Source organism: Sus scrofa, chromosome 7, assembly GCF_000003025.6.
Source record: "Sus scrofa isolate TJ Tabasco breed Duroc chromosome 7, Sscrofa11.1, whole genome shotgun sequence".
Classification (NCBI taxonomy): Eukaryota; Metazoa; Chordata; class Mammalia; order Artiodactyla; family Suidae; genus Sus; species Sus scrofa.
The window spans coordinates 42,564,310-42,581,461 of record NC_010449.5 but is presented as its reverse complement, the minus strand read 5'-3'; the positions used below and the strand labels follow the sequence as shown (position 1 = coordinate 42,581,461).

The 17,152-nt window shown below is 39.7% G+C and overlaps 1 protein-coding gene across 4 annotated transcripts in view; it reads left to right on the top strand.

Annotated features, from left to right (window-relative positions):
- PTCHD4 (patched domain containing 4) overlaps positions 1-11,362 on the top strand; it is a 199,936-nt gene extending 188,574 nt beyond the window's left edge. For all 4 annotated transcript variants that reach the window (XM_021098809.1, XM_021098807.1, XM_021098808.1 and 1 more), the window contains one exon: positions 6,858-11,362. In XM_021098809.1, the coding sequence (XP_020954468.1) occupies positions 6,858-8,491 (1,634 nt within the window). In that variant the 3' untranslated portion in view covers positions 8,492-11,362. The remainder of the gene's footprint in view (positions 1-6,857) is intronic.

Genomic DNA, 17,152 nt, shown 5'->3' with positions numbered 1-17,152 from the left:
TGGAAAGCATGGCAAAGACAATGAAAAGCATGCTGGCAGTCATTTTCTCCTTGAATGGGAATACCAGAGACAGGGAGAGAGAATGAGAAAGCAAGCCACCATGTATGTGCTGGCTCATCAGCAGAGCTTCCGCTCTTGGCAGCACAGAGCTTCTTTAGCAAGGAAGTCTGAAAAGAGAGCCCCAGAGCTCCCCCCCAAAGCTAACTTAGCTGTGGTGGTAAAGGGAGCAGGAACCAGGCTGCGTTTGGAAGCTGGCATCTCAAGTCAAATGACTTGGAACGTTCTCTGTGGCAAATATCCTGCAGTTGCCAGCAGTGAGCTTTTCCACTCAATGTAGTACCTCCTATGTGCCAAGCACATGTATTAACTTACCTTAAGCTCAGAACAATCCTATGAGATGGGTCTCCTTATTACCTCATTTTACAGATGAGAAAACTGAGGCATGGAGGGGTGAATTAAACAACCTCTGTGCCCAAGGTCACAGAGGTAGAAAGTAGGAGACCCAGGATTTAAACTCAAGCAGTCTTGCCCTGGGGAATGGGCGGCTAATCACAATATCAAATAGTGGCACTCACCTACTTTCTCTCTCTCACTTTCTCTCTCCTTTACCATATTCATATACATACACACATACCTCTCTCAATATATATACACGTATATATGTATATGCATGTGTGTGCATGTGTACACGTGTGTATATGAACTAACACACATATACACATACTAGATTTTTTTAAATGTTTAACTCTACATAGAAATCTAAAATAAATTTAGAAAGTGGTGGAATGCGGAGTTCCCATTGTGGCACAGGGGAAACGAATCCTACCAGTAACCATGAGGTTGTGGGTTTGATGCCTGGCCTCGCTCAGTGGGTCAGGAATCCGGCGTTGCCCTGAGCTGTGATGGAGGTTGCAGATGCAGCTTGGATTCTGTGTTGCTGTGGCTGTCGTGTGGGCTGACAGCTATAGCTCTGATTCAACCCCTAGCCTGGGAATCTCCATATGTCATGGGTGTGGCCCTATAAAGCAAAAAAAAAAAAAAAAAAAAAAAGATGGAAGGCAAACTCTGGAATGAGACTACAAGCCCTTTTCTATACATTAAGATAGGTGCAAAATACATAACAGCCCTGAAAATCATACAATGAGAATCCATTACTATATTCCATTTGTTATTAGGGACCTGATACAATCCTCTAACCTCCTGCTAAGAGCTAAGGGATGGGTGTCTGTTCGGATTCATTCTGAATTCCTTGTTTCCTTCTTCTCTGTCTCCCTCCTCTGTTTTACCCTGCTTCATTTTGTCCTGGGATAGGGGCATTTCAAGAGAAGTCACTTCCTCCTTAAGGGTGATAGAAAGTTGAACCCTCCCTCACCACACACCACCACAAATTTTCAGGTAAAACCATCAAATATGCCCCTGGCGGGAGCAGCTTGGAGCCCACCTATTGAATCACCTCCTACCTATGTCTTTGTGGGCAGCCTTGGCCATCCTTTGTGAGTGGAGCTTGATAATCACCTATTTATTCTAGATGAGAGTTCATTAAAAGTCGTCTATAAATACACACTGATAACCACCTCTAGCTTAGGCATCATGGGGATTAGAACATGTCTACAAAGTTTATTGTCTCATAGGTAGCAGGAATGCCTTATGGACCCATTTCTACCCTGCAAGTAGCAACTTAGAGTGAGTTTCTTAATTTCACATTCCACTCCCTAGAGACATTTATAATGCTGAACCGGCCAAATTAATGAATTCTATAATAATATTCAGTACACATGCCAATCTTCTCCTTCTATTCATTTCCCTTCTTGAATTTTTCTCCCAGTTCCAACTCTGTCCAAATCACTTTTACTGCTAAAGGTTTTCTCTCTTTCCTTTGGTGAAACTTTATCAAGACAAATGTCAGTTACCCAATAATGTCCCAAGTGAGATACTTGTTATATTGTTCTAACATAGTTTGCAAATATATACTAATAATGGGAGGAAATAGGCAGTCAGCTTTTGAAACATTAAATAAAAGATATATTTGGGGCAACAGCTTATCTCTGTTGCTGAGAGAAAAAATTCAAGTATAAACATTAAACACAAATACCTTTCCTTAATTTACAAGTGTTTGTGCCTTTATTCATGTTTTTCCATCAATCTAGACCATCCTCTGCCTGCTAACACCCTTTGGCCCTTGCCCTGACCCCTCAAAAAGAACCAGCTGTATTTTCACATGGCACAGCCTACTTCTCTACCTAGCAAGGATGCAAGCCATCCTTTCATGTAAGTTAGCTGCTTACATATATGTCTTTCACCACTCAGGCACTTGAATGGTGCTGTTCATAAGACAAACTGATGCCTTAGGTGAGAACTAAGAATTTTGGTGGGAATGGGACAGAAGCAGAGAACTTCCAGGATGGGGGTACCAAAGTCATTGCTCATAGGGGCTGATCACACTTGTGTAGGTTCCATTGTACCCTCATTTGAGATAGTGGACCTATCTTTTGAGTGGATACAGGTGCCTTGGATTCAAGTGTGTTGTTTGAACTGAACTGGGACTCTCAGAGTAAGGGTATAACAGTGGTGACTACAAGCCTTTAAAAAAGCGGTGTAGAGAGTTAAGGGATTCTTTCAACAGAGCAGATGTTCAAAAAATGGTTCTAGCCTCAGAATGGAAACCAAGGGAATAGTAAGAAACCAAAAGAGAAAACACTGCAGAAGTTTAGAAAACAGGATCTCTGTGGCTGCTAGGCTGATTGTACAGAGCAGCAAAATAATCCCAAACCCTAATTTCTCCTTGGGGGAGCCCAGTTCTGTGAAACAATTAGTTGTTTATCTGGTAAGCTAGAAAGGTCGCTGGCTGGCCGGATGGCTGGCTGCCTGGATAGACATATAGATAAACTTAATTCATGAATACATACATAACTAAAGTAAATGCACAAAATTAACAGCAGTTATCTGTGTTGTAGGACTAGGGAATAATTTTTCCCCCAAATTTTTCTTCCCCAAATTTTCAAAACCTGTCCTATTTTTATAATCAGAAAAAGGTGATTAAATAGTGTGCTCTGTGTGTGTGTGTGTGTGTGTGTGTGTGTGTGTGTATGTGTGTATACTCTCCTTTTCTTTTGCCTAGACCAAAGATTCTCAGTTGAGAGCAGTTTTGTGCCCCAGACAGCATTTGGCAAAGTCTGGAGGTGCAGTTGTCACAACTGAGGAGTGTGCTACTGGCATCTAGTGGGTAGAGGCCAGGAATGCTTCTAAACATCCTGCAATACAGAACAGTTCCTAAAATTTATACGTATAAGATGCCATGATCGCTGTCTCGGAATTACCCAAGTAAAAATGACCTCTGGACTGAGAGATATTGGAAAAGATTGTCTCTTTTTTGCCTTTATGTTTTATATATTGACTAGCACAGATCCTCATGTGTAACAGATTCTAATAAACATATATTGGTCCTGCTGCATAGCACAGGGGACTATATCTAGTCACTTATGATGGAACATGATGGAGGATAATATGAGAAAAAGAATATACATGTATGTGTGACTGGGTCACTTTGCTGTACAGTAGAAATTAACAGAACACTGTAAACCAACTATAATAGAAAAAATAAAAAATATTAAAAAAGAAAAAACATACTGGGTTGAATTGAATTAAAAGTATATAGAGCTTATGGACACACTAGAGATATAAAGGTGCCTTATAAATTTTTGAATAAGTAATTAAAACATACATTTTCTAAACCCATCTAGAATCAAGAATGGTAGTTGATTTAATGTAATAAGAGGTTAGTGGGCATCTATCACTTTGTCAGATGTTCTGCAGAGTGTGAAAATAACATAAGATGCATTCCATGACCTTGAAGAATTTGCAGTCTAACCAAAGAGATAGAACAGGTCCTGAGAAAGCTATTTTGTGCCAGAGCAAAACATCACATGTTTGTGTGCCCAAATGAGGAGCTAATTAGTGCAAGAGAAGTCTAAGAAACAGAAAAAAAAATCAATATGTCTGGCATTGTCATAAATGGCTTCAAGATAAAGAAGAGATTTGAGCTAAAGGCTGATTGGAAGAATGTTAGTGTGAGCAGCCATAAGGGGAAGGTATTGAAAGGCAGAGAAAACAGCATGAACAGAACTAAGATGATAAGACTGATCATGACCAGGTTGATGGGGAGGGGATTTTCATGGCCAAAGCAGGTGATAGATTTTACATGCTAGGAAGTAGCCAGATTATGGTGAAAATCAAATGAATGAATATTATTAGGAATACCCTGCAAAATGTCTACACCTATGAATGGAATAAAACATGCCCGCTCCAAATAATCACATAAAGTGATTATTTAATACAATCCAATAATTATGTAATATGTTTTTATATTAATTAATATATTATTATACATTGCTATATTAATTAATATATTAATATTATTTACCATAATCTAATAATCATGTGAAGTGATTACTGGCCTAGTAGGATTTAGCTTCATCTTCCCACACATATAGACCTTTGTACTCTATGAAGCAAGAGAGGCCACATCTGACCTACATAGTGTTCCTAATACTCCATAGAAGTAACCCTAGCAGAGATGAGCCACATTTAGCCATAGCCTCAAGTAGCCTTTCCCCACCTTGGGGGCACAAAGATAGCAAGAGTCCTCATTTCAGAAGAGCAGAGCTCTAGTTAGAGAATTGTCTTAATTATTTTAACTAATATCCTAATATTATGTTTTTGTCAAGGGAAAAGAGAACCAGTATTCTGGTTGGTCAAGGAGTCTTGCAGAAGACAGAAATGAATAATTAATGTTGTTAAGAGTCATTAGACTTAATTCAGTACACAGAGATGTTGAGCCAGTAATTAAATGCAAGAATTAATAGATCATGGACTCAAAAAAAAAAAATTACCTTGTGCTTAAATGCAGTTCTCATAACCCTTTCTACTTGTTAGGATAAACTTACCTTTTCTGACTGGAGACCCAGAAGAGAGACCCTTGGAGAATAAATAGGTTTTATACTGAGAAGCAAAAGAACTCCAATGTGATAACAATTATTAATTTTTTAAAAATCCCCAAATGGATGAACCAAAAATCAAAGATTAGCATTATATACATTTAAACCTATAAATATTAGATTTAAATGAACTATAAAGCAAGAATTCTTAGATGCTCATAAAAGGGGTTTTGGTAAATGTTCACACCTACACAGTTTCGTTGGTTAGACACAGGTTTAGCTGCATCTCATAGCCTCACTTATAGTGGCTTAACCAAATGGAGATTTGGTTTTCTTTAAAGAGAATTTGAGAGGAATGTGGGCCGTGGCTCTTATTGGTGGCTCTGTGATACCATTTAGGACAAAGCTCCTTCTGGTTTTCTAATAAGCCTCTTCAGATGACCTCCAGTGGCCTTGCATTGCCCAGAAATACATCCTACAAACCACCACCACTGGCTGAAAGATAGATTGAGAAATGAAGTTTTTAATTGTACACATTGCAGCCCCAAATAAAACTAACAAAGAAGGCAAAGTATTAACCAGACCAATTAGCAAACTCTATCAATAACACAAAATCAGTGATGACAGTAAGACCCTCACCATTACGTTTGTTAAAGCACAGCTAAGAAAACTGGGTGAACACACAGCTCCAACATCCGGGTGCTACACAAAGTCCATTTCCAGGATTTCTTAAACCAGGTCATTTAAGCTACATCTGTGTCTAATGAATTTCTTGGAGAACAGCCCAAGCACAGCTTGTATCCATTCATTGAGAAGGTTTTAAGTGTATGTAGTACTGCTCCGCCGACAAGGGCAAAGGGATCAGTGAAGACTTCCAGTCACAAAGCTACCAGTTGATGTATTGTGGACGATAAATGACAGAATGAATCCAGAGAAGTGAAAAAAGGGGACACTGAAGGTAGGGTAGAATACTTTTATTTTCCCAGCTGCTTTCTGTTTTTGATAGAAAAAGCAAGAGATGGTATCTTAAAGAGATGTCGAGTTCCTGGGGCGGGGGGGAAGCAGCAGCCCGGTATCAAACAGTACCTGTTCCACAGTAGGTGCTCCAGTAAAACTTACTGAACATACCTTTCGCCTATTTACCTTTATCAAAGGGTGCACAGAAGTTGATTTAAAAGAAGCATTCTCCATCCACTTTAACGAAGCAGTCAAACATTTCATCGTCACCCACGCTATGTGAATAAAAGCTCTCTGAGGAAATGCCTGCTGCGATCTCTCACCCCGAAAGGTCTTGCCCGGTGTTCTATGTGACTTGGCAGATTTTCTGACTCACATCCAATGTTAATTAATCAAATCTATAGGAATTGGTTTCTAGGCCATTTGGCTACCAAGCAGATGAGTAACATTGTAAAATCAATTTAAAGCCATCTTTAAGTGTTTAAAATCATCTTATTATACTTTCCTAAATCAGCACGTAAGTCAATTCGAAATGAAGGTAAGAGACCATCAGTCAGTACCTCAGTTGATCAAGCACCGAGTTGGCGTGGAGAGTCATTTGAAGATGGGTGAATCACAGCCCCTGCCCTTGACAACTTATGATCTATTTAGGGAGATGATGTGCGTGCGGGGGTAGGGAGTGGGGAACCATGTAATAAGATCACATTACATTGACAATTTGTCAAATTAGTAGAACAGGCAGTAAATGCTCTGTTTTGCCCAGAATCCCGACACTTTGCTAAAGTAGACACATGAACCAAGTATATCCCGTTATACCTCTGAAATTCGAGACCCTAAAGGGAGGATCATAGCACTTTGAAGATTAGACTGTGAAGTACTGTTTAGCATAGATAACCTATGAGGGACTCACTCAGACCAGAGGAGGAAATGAAAACAATGCTTCTTTTCCTTCTTCTTTTAAATTAGGTCACGGAACAAAAGGAGTCTTTGAGCTTCTGTCTGGATGGCGGAGAACCAAAGAGAATTTGCCCTTCAAAGACAGGGTAGCAGATGCCTACTCAGATGTAATGGTGACCTACACCATGACCAGCTCCCTGTACTTTATTACCTTTGGCATGGGTGCCAGCCCATTCACCAACATAGAGGCTGTGAAGATCTTCTGTCAGAACATGTGCGTCTCCATCCTGTTGAACTACTTCTACATTTTCTCCTTCTTTGGCTCCTGTCTGGTCTTTGCTGGCCAACTAGAGCAAAACCGCTACCACAGCATCTTTTGCTGTAAGATCCCGTCCGCAGAATACCTGGACCGCAAGCCCGTGTGGTTCCAGACGGTGATGAGCGACGGGCATCAGCAGACGTCCCATCACGAGACGAACCCCTACCAGCATCATTTCATTCAGCACTTCCTCCGCGAGCATTACAACGAGTGGATTACCAATATCTACGTGAAGCCATTTGTTGTCATCCTCTATCTCATCTACGCTTCCTTCTCCTTCATGGGGTGCTTGCAGATCAGTGACAGAGCCAACATCATCAATCTCCTAGCCAGTGATTCCCCAAGCGTTTCCTATGCCATGGTTCAGCAGAAATATTTCAGCAACTACAGCCCCGTGATAGGATTCTACATCTATGAGCCCCTAGAGTACTGGAACAGCAGCGTCCAGGAGGACCTGCGGAGACTCTGTAGTGGGTTCACTGCAGTGTCCTGGGTGGAGCAGTATTACCAGTTCCTGAAAGTTAGCAACATCAGTGCCAATAACAAGAGTGACTTTATCAGTGTCCTCCAGAGTTCCTTTTTAAAAAAGCCAGAGTTCCAGCATTTTCGAAACGATATCATCTTCTCCAAGGCAGGGGATGAAAACAACATCATTGCTTCTCGCTTGTATCTGGTGGCCAGGACCAGCAGAGACAAGCAGAAGGAAGTCATAGAAGTGTTGGAAAAGCTGAGGCCCCTGTCCCTGTCGAAGAGCATCCGATTCATCGTGTTCAACCCCTCCTTTGTGTTCATGGACCATTACGGCTTATCTGTCACAGTGCCTGTTCTGATTGCAGGCTTTGGTGTTCTCCTGGTGTTGATCCTGACTTTTTTCCTGGTGATCCATCCTCTGGGAAACTTCTGGCTAATTCTTAGCGTCACCTCAATTGAGCTGGGCGTTCTGGGCTTAATGACATTATGGAACGTCGACATGGATTGCATTTCTATCTTGTGCCTTATCTACACTCTAAATTTCGCCATTGACCACTGTGCACCACTGCTTTACACATTTGTATTAGCAACTGAGCACACGCGAACACAATGTATCAAAACCTCCCTGCAAGAGCATGGGACAGCCATTTTGCAAAATGTTACTTCTTTTCTTATTGGGTTGGTCCCCCTCCTTTTTGTGCCTTCGAACCTGACCTTCACACTGTTCAAATGCTTGCTGCTCACTGGGGGTTGCACACTTCTGCACTGTTTTGTTATCTTACCTGTGTTCCTAACCTTTTTCCCCCCTTCCAAAAAGCACCACAAGAAAAAGAAACGTGCCAAACGAAAGGAGAGAGAGGAAATTGAATGCATAGAAATTCAAGAGAACCCTGATCACGTCACCACCGTCTGAAGGGTATAGACTAATGGATTATTTTTCTTTTCCAGTATTGCACAACGATGCAGGGCAGGTAAAGTTCAGACCTCAGCTGCTTGGGCTGGCCAGGGGTAACAAGGCAAGTCAGATCAAGAGTGAGTTATTCATGACACACCAAGGTGTCCACTTCTTGGGTGGAAGAGGGACTCAAAGAAGGGCAAAGTTCTTTGCAACCTTGTTCTCCACTAAAGATAAGTTTCTGGATGTTATCTTAGCGCTCCTCCAAGGAATGGATGAGTCAATGGAGTGTTAGAAGGTCAAAGGAACCAGTTGCTTTTAAAATAAAATGCTTAGGAGAGATGGAGAAGAGAGGATGGGGGCCTCCAAATAGCAGAAAAGACATAGGAAATGTCAAAATTGCCATGGCACTTTTCACATTTGTTTTTTGAACAGGTTGGTCAAAGGAAACCTATGCACTTGGGAAGTACGTATTTAATCTCGTCTAAACCAAAGGACTTCCCGATCCATTTTATATGTACATATATATGTATATATGCCGTATATACATATACTTAGATTTGTCTTTAGGGTACCTTGGTGTTTGTTTAGAGGGAGGTGTCCATTTGCAGAAGGCTGGCCTTTCTCTGAAAAGTCCAGTCAGCCTTAGCCAAATATAGATGCATTAATGGCCATTCAAAATCAATTCAAGTGTTGCAGCAGCAAGCGTATTATTCAGCTGTGCAATAAGCAACATAAACAGAGAGGCGAGCCCATTGCATTCACATATCGTGTTGTCAGTCTTGGAGATTCTTGCTTTGGATGACTTGGCAGAACACACAAAATGCATTAGAATGAAGTACCACGTGGACAAGGTTTAAAATCTCATGTTAGGGCTAAATAGTTGATATGGCTTTTCATTGGCTTTTAATGCTTCTCTGTAATTGGGAAGGCTGATTTGGCTGCTTTCAGGGAGCTCACCCACTGCAAATGAGCACGCTGCACGTATTGTCCATACACTTGTGTATATGGGTGCACACGTGTGTGTGTGTGTGTGCGTTGTGCGTGTGTATAAGAGAGAGTCAGAGTATTCCATAGTTACAGTGTTCTCATTTCAGATGGTGAAAATATACTGCCATGGAATATAGATAACTAACACAGCAGAAAGTGGACATAACTAAGAAACTTGTAGAATGACATTGAGTAAAGGGGCCATCACCACTCATCATGCACCCCCACTGGTTCTTAGCCTAAAGAAAATACTCTAATTCTACAAAGTCTAGTGTGTTCCTTGCATTACCATCTGGAACGTTAACCCAGGCCACTATCACTAAAGTAGTGGTCTCTAGAACTACTGCAGTGTTGTTTTGGAGCTTCCTGCAGTGTCTTTGTTCTTGTTACCTGAAAAGTGCCTGTCTGTTGGCCGGCCTCCCAGGGTGACAGTAGCTCTCCACAGGTGACCTGTGAACTGTGACTGCTGCTGAATTCTCCCTCAGAAAAATTACCGAGGTAAACGGTTCCCGTGTGTTAAAATTTAAAACTGCTCCCCGGCAGAGAGACTCAGTCTGTTGAGGGCTTCCTTGGCTTAATGCTGTGCTTCCTGACACAGACAATTGCTAGAAGAAGCCTTTCCCCATGCCAAGCAGTAAAACAAATTAATTTTCAGGTAGGACTGAACAAATGTCCAGTGATTATGAAATCTGCTCATCAGCTCTTTTATCTGGAAGAGAGCTGTTTCCCACCCACTTTGGTTACATATTTTCACTGAGTTCAGAATATTAAAATCTAAGACAAGCAAGTGAACAAAAAACTTCTGGACTCGATTAGGCTCAGAAAGAGATACACACCCTTCCATTCTGGTTGCAGTGTCTGGAAATGAAGTTGGTAGCTTAATAAAGTAATACAGCAGCAAAACAAGTGTACTTTTACAAATAAGGCATTTACCGGAATATTAAGAGAAAGGGGAACTGTGTCTACAATGACAAACATTTAACTGAATTTTATTTTATTAAATGGAGTTTGTTTTGTCCTACCTTGAGGTTCTCAAGTTTCTATTAGAAACGACCCACGTCTTCTCAATGGTGTTCAATGCAAGCGAAATATGAATAGATCGAGTATGGACAGTAATTGCCGTAACATGAGATTCTTGGTCTTAGGTTATTTGTAAAGTCATGAACTGCTTTACTAGGATGAAGTGGTATTTGGCACCAGCAGACCTGCAGACCATGATCTTGTATCCGAAGTGGAAGTTTCTGAGGCCTTGGGGTTTTTTTGGTGCGGGAGAAGGGACTCCTCTTTCACAGTTTACTCATCATTCCTGAAGATTTGTTTTACGTCCCTTTCAAAAGATGGGAGGTCATCAACGGAGAAACTATACCATCAAGTCTATTTCTTTCCCACATGTGCCATACTTCATCAATTTTCCAATTTTTACAAAGTTTGCCTATTGGGGTCATTTTTTTTTCTTGACTACCTTAGACAACTCCACATGCAAAGAAGATCGCCAGGCTGGTTTATAAAGAAAGACTCAAGCATGCTGGTTGCCAAGCGCATCTGAGGATAATGGCTTAACTGCCCAGCCACTGGGGCAGTTCCAGTATCCTGCCTCCATCCAAATAGTCTCTATGTGGACGGGGAAAAGCAATTCTTCTTTAGGTTATGTCTTCAAAGATCAGAGTGGGAGTTCCCGTCGTGGCGCAGTGGTTAACGAATCCGACCAGGAACCATGAGGTTGCGGGTTCGGTCCCTGCCCTTGCTCAGTGGATTAACGATCTGGCGTTGCCGTGAGCTGTGGTGTAGGTTGCAGATGCGGCTCAGATCCCGTGTTTCTGTGGCTCTGGCGCCTACGGCTCCGATTAGACCCCTAGCCTGGGAATCTCCATATGCCGTGGGAGCGGCCTAAGAAATAGCAAAAAGACCAAAAAAAAAAAAAAAAAAAAAATCAGAGTGAGTAAGGAGAATAGGAATTTTTCACTGTTTCAGTGACAGAAGGGTGGAATTTTGAAAGGGACATTATCTTTTCCAGGACACCATGGTACTCCTTAGTGAACTGTAGCAATAATTTATGGAAGTGAAATTTCTTGTTCTGGAAGAGTTAATATGCCGCACAAAATACCCTAACTCAGTCCTTGGAAGTAACTTAAGCCCAGGAAGAATGTAGCTGAGCCTCCTCTGACCTCCCAATCTCACTGTGAAGCAGATATTTCCAAGAATTCCACTCACTGAATGCCAACATACATCCTAAAATATGAGATCATGATTTGCAGGTAACACCAAACCTCTACTTTTTTTCAGTAACTTGTGTGCAGCTCTTCTAGTTTTTCAAGTGTACTCCCTTTCTTTAGTCTATTTGTGAAACACGGATGGTGTTCAAATTGTCTCTGCTAGAAAATGACCAATCAACTCCTAGAAAAGAAGAAACTCATGGGAAATATATCAGATATGTAGACTACTTTATTTTGTTGAATTTTTCCCCCTTAATGTAAGAGATTTTAAAAGTTTGCAAAAAACACACCTTTTCTGTATTGAAACTGGGATTTGTTTCCTCCCAGCAGAATTTGCATTTGAGTTAGGAAGTACCGTAAGAGCTCCATAATGGTTCATACAGCCTCAATGAGGTACTTACCTCCAGTGGCAGAAAGAGATGTGACCAACAGATTCTTTCCCTCATATAGTTAAAAGGAGTCTCTTGCTAACTTAGACCATGCCCAAGTTTTTTAAATGAAAAGTATACTTAAATGTCACCCCATGAATTCTTTCAGGGACACGTGAACCTCTTCGAAGGTTGTACATGACTATTCTGTGGAAGAATTTTTCTCTACTGTGGCTGTATCATGTGAGTGTTCCTTTCCCATATTATTCCTCCTTATTTCCACAGACGTTTTGCTTTTTACCTTATGTGATTAAGAAGAAGAATTATGACAAATGAAGCTCCTGTGATGCCACAATAGCCATTCTTGAATGTTGAATTCAAGAGGGTGAGAGCTTTGTCCATTTTGTAATTACCCATTGCATTTTCCCATGATAGGCTGATCCTTCTAGGCTTGTGGTTAGAGCTAGGGACTAACTATTGCCATTCAGAATTACATGTATTTTTATAAGTTGGCTGTAAATATTATAATTACAGTCACATATTTTTATGACCAAATAGTTATGAATGCCTGGCACTTATGCATGCATTGTTAGTAGTAGTACATAGATTTTTAAAGACACTATTTTCATGATGATTGCAACTTTTATTAATAAAATTCTCATGTCACCTGTTCATAAATGCCTTGTAGGTTTTGGTCCTTAGGGCCTAAAGTCCACAGAAATTTCCATCCCAAGGGGAAGAGTTTAAAAGTTGCCTTCCCTGGCTGTCAGTGGAAGCAACCTCTCTGGAATGTCCTCTGGGAACTCCTCAAGGGTAAATCTGGCAGTTTCTGTGTTAGTCAGTAATTAAGCATACTTCAGCATCCTGTGTTTGCTAATCTCAAGGTGAACCAGAGACCATAATGCCTTGAGAATGGAATTTAGATGTTGTCTCCTGTGGACTGGAGAACTCAATAACTTGCTCAGTCTCTTTCTAGAGAACAGTCTCTGTTCAGTCTACTTTGTTGGTGTTTATAAATGGTATTGGTAATCTTTTCAAATGTGAAGCTGAAAATTTATACCCAAATAGATTTAGAAGCACTTTTAATCCCTTTTTAAAAAAAGCAAAAGTAGTTTTTGCTCTTTCTGCATTACACAAAAAAAATTGGGACAAATTTTATGGCATGGACTCAAAACCTGTCTCTAGCTGAATTGGTATGCCCTTGAAATCTTCCCATCTTCAATCTAAATATAAAACTCAGCATCATCACTGTGGTGCAGGCATTTACACCAATCTTTCAAACAATGATTTGCCAAAACTTTGTGGAGGCGGGCATTAAGCTAACTGTTTTTCTACTGGTTTATCTTCAAACTCATGAGGGCAAATATATTTACCAAATGAAAGCAATGAAGTCATAAGTGAAAGGAACAAATCCTCTTTGCCGCATGTGGCTGGGACTATATATAGGTGTCATAGCAGTAAATTGCTTTGATTTCTAAACTAAATGACCAATGGTTGATCATCATGCTTTAGTTGGAAGGGCAAGAAATAGTGGTCTATGTTTGAAGTGTTTTAGAATTAGGTCAGGGAACCTGAGGAAGAAGATTGAAAGACTATTGAGGAATAAGCTCGCATGCTTAGAAATCAAGACATCTATAAATTGGTCTGTTAGAACAGGTGGGAAAACTCCACATATTTTACAGTTTAGGATACAGCACAGAGAATTGCATGGTGCCTCAAACCTACAGATTCCTCACTACTAGCAAAACTGATCAAATGCAAATACTCCCCACTTGAAGATCATCTTCTCATTAGTCAGATTCATAACCTGTCATTTGCAGACAAAGTGCTCCTGAATTTCCAGGCATGAGTCAGAACCATTGATCATCCTGTGGGCTAAAGTGGGTTGCTAGGAAGTCTCCTTGAAAAGAAGCTTCAAGAAAGCACCCAGATAAATATTATCTGGGATAGCTGTTGGTATTGCTCTGATTTTGTGTGTCTTTGAGACATCATGAATATTTTACTGTTTTCTCTGTACTTAATTAGGAATTATCAGTTGCTGATAGAAAAGTCACTTGCTTTTCTTATAAAATGGAAAACAGTTCAAAGAGAGAAGACTATAGGTCAAAATCATCTATCAGACCACAGATGACTAGCCTATAAATAGCATCATGTTTCTCCTGACCTCTAAAGATGTCAAAATTAAATGGGCTTATATCTTAAAATGACAACCTCTGATAAGGCAGGTATTTTTAATATAATAATTATTTATTAATTTTTTTCCTAACTTTTCACTTTTATATATTATAGAAAGTCAGCCCCTACTCTTGTTCCCAGTTGAAGTCTTCCCTAAGAAAGTTCTCACAGGTCATGCTATTTCTGAAGTCTTAAAAATCAAAAGGAAACTTGAAAAACAGAGGAATAAGAACAGCTACTGGCTATGTGTGTTTCCTGCTCCATGTCACATGTTTGTACTTCTCTGAACTGCAGTTTTTAGAAGTCATCTGGAACTGTGTTCTGGTTTCCCACATGGCTAATGGCATGGCCACAGAGTATAGCATAGTTTCCTTTCCTTCTATTTCCATAGTCATTAGAACAACTGCATTACCCAAAGGCTCTGTCAAACCAGTGCAGAAATAAGAACTTTAAAGCTTTGGAAGATTTCAATGAAGAATTTCCTAGGAGTCACTAGAGAAACCACCATGGGTAAGAGACAAGGGGAGGCATTATGAATGTGTCCCTTTCCAATCCTGTATAAATGTATTAACTTGCATTTTGGTAGAGGCAATCTGCAGTATGTTGCGGGGAGCATTTATGTTGTTTAATGTAATGTGGTCAACAGAACTCCCCCTGGAAACTGAAATACCATCATTCTGTTTGGTCAATTCATTGGCTATTGGTAGACACAATAAGAAAGCTGCAAGAAAAACAGACTATCCTGTTTCTACATGCCCTGCTGTAGGGTGTAGCACCTCTTTTGAAGTAGAATCATGAAATTCTGGAATCTTTTCTTCTCAAACATAAAAGTGCTAGGTACTGATAAATTAGACTTTAAACTTACCAATGCACATATTCCAAAGTTTTAGCAGAGCTCAAACCACAATTTTATTATACTTTTCTGTTAATTATACATATTTTTCAGCAATAAATTTTTCTTGCTCTTAAAAAGGAAATCTGTCACAGCTTGAAAAGGGCAGAAATCTCTCCAAGCTACCTCAAAAGGGTATTTAAAGGCAAAACGACAGGCAACCTTTGATTAAATGGCAATATATTAAAGCCACAAAGCAATATTATTTATCAGCTCTTTTTGAGACTCTTTTACTTTGTAAATTTAGACCGGGCTAAATGTGAAAGGAATACCCCTGTGTGCAATCCTACTTGTTCATTCTGGTTAATAATATTCATTGATATGCAATCTCTCAGAACAGTTGTTTGGTGTCTTCTGCAGACACCCCAAAACTTAAGTCAGAAAGAGAATAACCTGACACTGACTATTAGGCAGTGGTCTATCTAGTGAGGTGCACAGTCAAATAATCTGTGAATAACTTCAGTAAAAATTCCAAGTACACATTTTATCAATGGAGGGAAAATTCAGGGGTTTTTTGGTTTGCTTGTTTACCCTAAGCAAATAGAAAGAGACATAGGTGCCAGTATTTGGCATTTTAGTAAGGTTTCCTTTTTCACTGGGTGCCATTACTATGACTTTTGGCTAAATTTGGGTTCTGAAACTCAGGCCACTTTTGGAAACATTAGAATCAGTGAAAAGAAAACTACTACGAGGAAACATTCTTCGCCCATGCATAGACAAATTATAGGGACGAGAGTGAAAGTTGAGCCCTTTTATTTCCTTTTCTTTCTTAAAACAAAAGTCCACTTGCTCTTAATACTGGCTAAACAAATACTAATTCTATAAGCAAATAAAAGAAAATAATAATAAAAAGTATGAAATTCTGAGACTCTAGTGTCTTTATCAACACAAACCTCATGGCAAACCACAATTTTCAGATGTCTTTCTCTACAAGAACAATCTTTTGTGTCATATTCTATGGCATGTAGCTTCTTACCACATCTTGTTCATGAAAACAGCCTCACTTATCACTTTTGAAATAGTGCAAATAAACTAATAAGCCATTTAAAACTCTCTTCTCTGTAATTCTGTATCTTGGGCTCTAAAACTAAATCTAACTATTGAGGAAACCTTAAAAAAGAATTTTGAGCAAATATATATGGATAACATATCTTCAAAATAGGGAACTGCCTGGGTGCACATTTTTTATCTCATTAAGAAGAAAATAATTCCATGTGACTCCTTCAGAAGTCTCCGAATTTCTTGAATTTGGTCCGTATCAAAAAATTTATCTCCATTCTAAGTGAAAAACTAATTTGTAAGCCAGATTTGTCTAACTATAATAAAAATAAAGAAGTAACAAATTTTTCACCATAGATTTGCACATGTAAACATACCTCTACTAATTAATCTCATAATTCAATCAAGGTAAATTATGTTGCAAATATTTCCTTGCTTAAATCATTATCTTCATACTTCGCACACACAGAGATATAATAATTTTAGTTAAATGCCTCAGCATTACTCTTGTTTAGGAGATCTATGCTCTAAAGTCTAAAGGTAAAAATCTTCAAAAAAAATAATAAAGTATTAGCTATTCGTGAAAATGTCATTTCAGTTATATTTACTCTAATGCCACTGGGCAAAGTTATTTACAGTACTTCTGGCTATGCTGACCTTTTATTTTAAAAACAACAAAAGTCAGGTTCCATTAGGCATAATAAGGAACAGTTGGCATATTAAAATAGTGATGTGAGACAGGTGTTCACTCTTTTGTTACTAAGGCAGTTGACCTTACCTTCTTTCTAGATCACAGTCCCAAATTCTGCAAGCTAGATTGTTCATAGATTCACTTCGTCTCATTTCTTTTTTTTTTTTTTTTTTCTGTCTTTTTGCCATCTCTTGGGCTGCTCCCTTAGCATATGGAGGTTCCCAGGCTAGGGGTCGAATCCGAGCTGTAGCCACAGGCCTACACCAGAGCCACAGCAATGCGGGATCCCAGCCGCGTCTGCAACCTACACCACAGCTCACGGCAATGCTGGATCCTTAACCCACTGAGCAA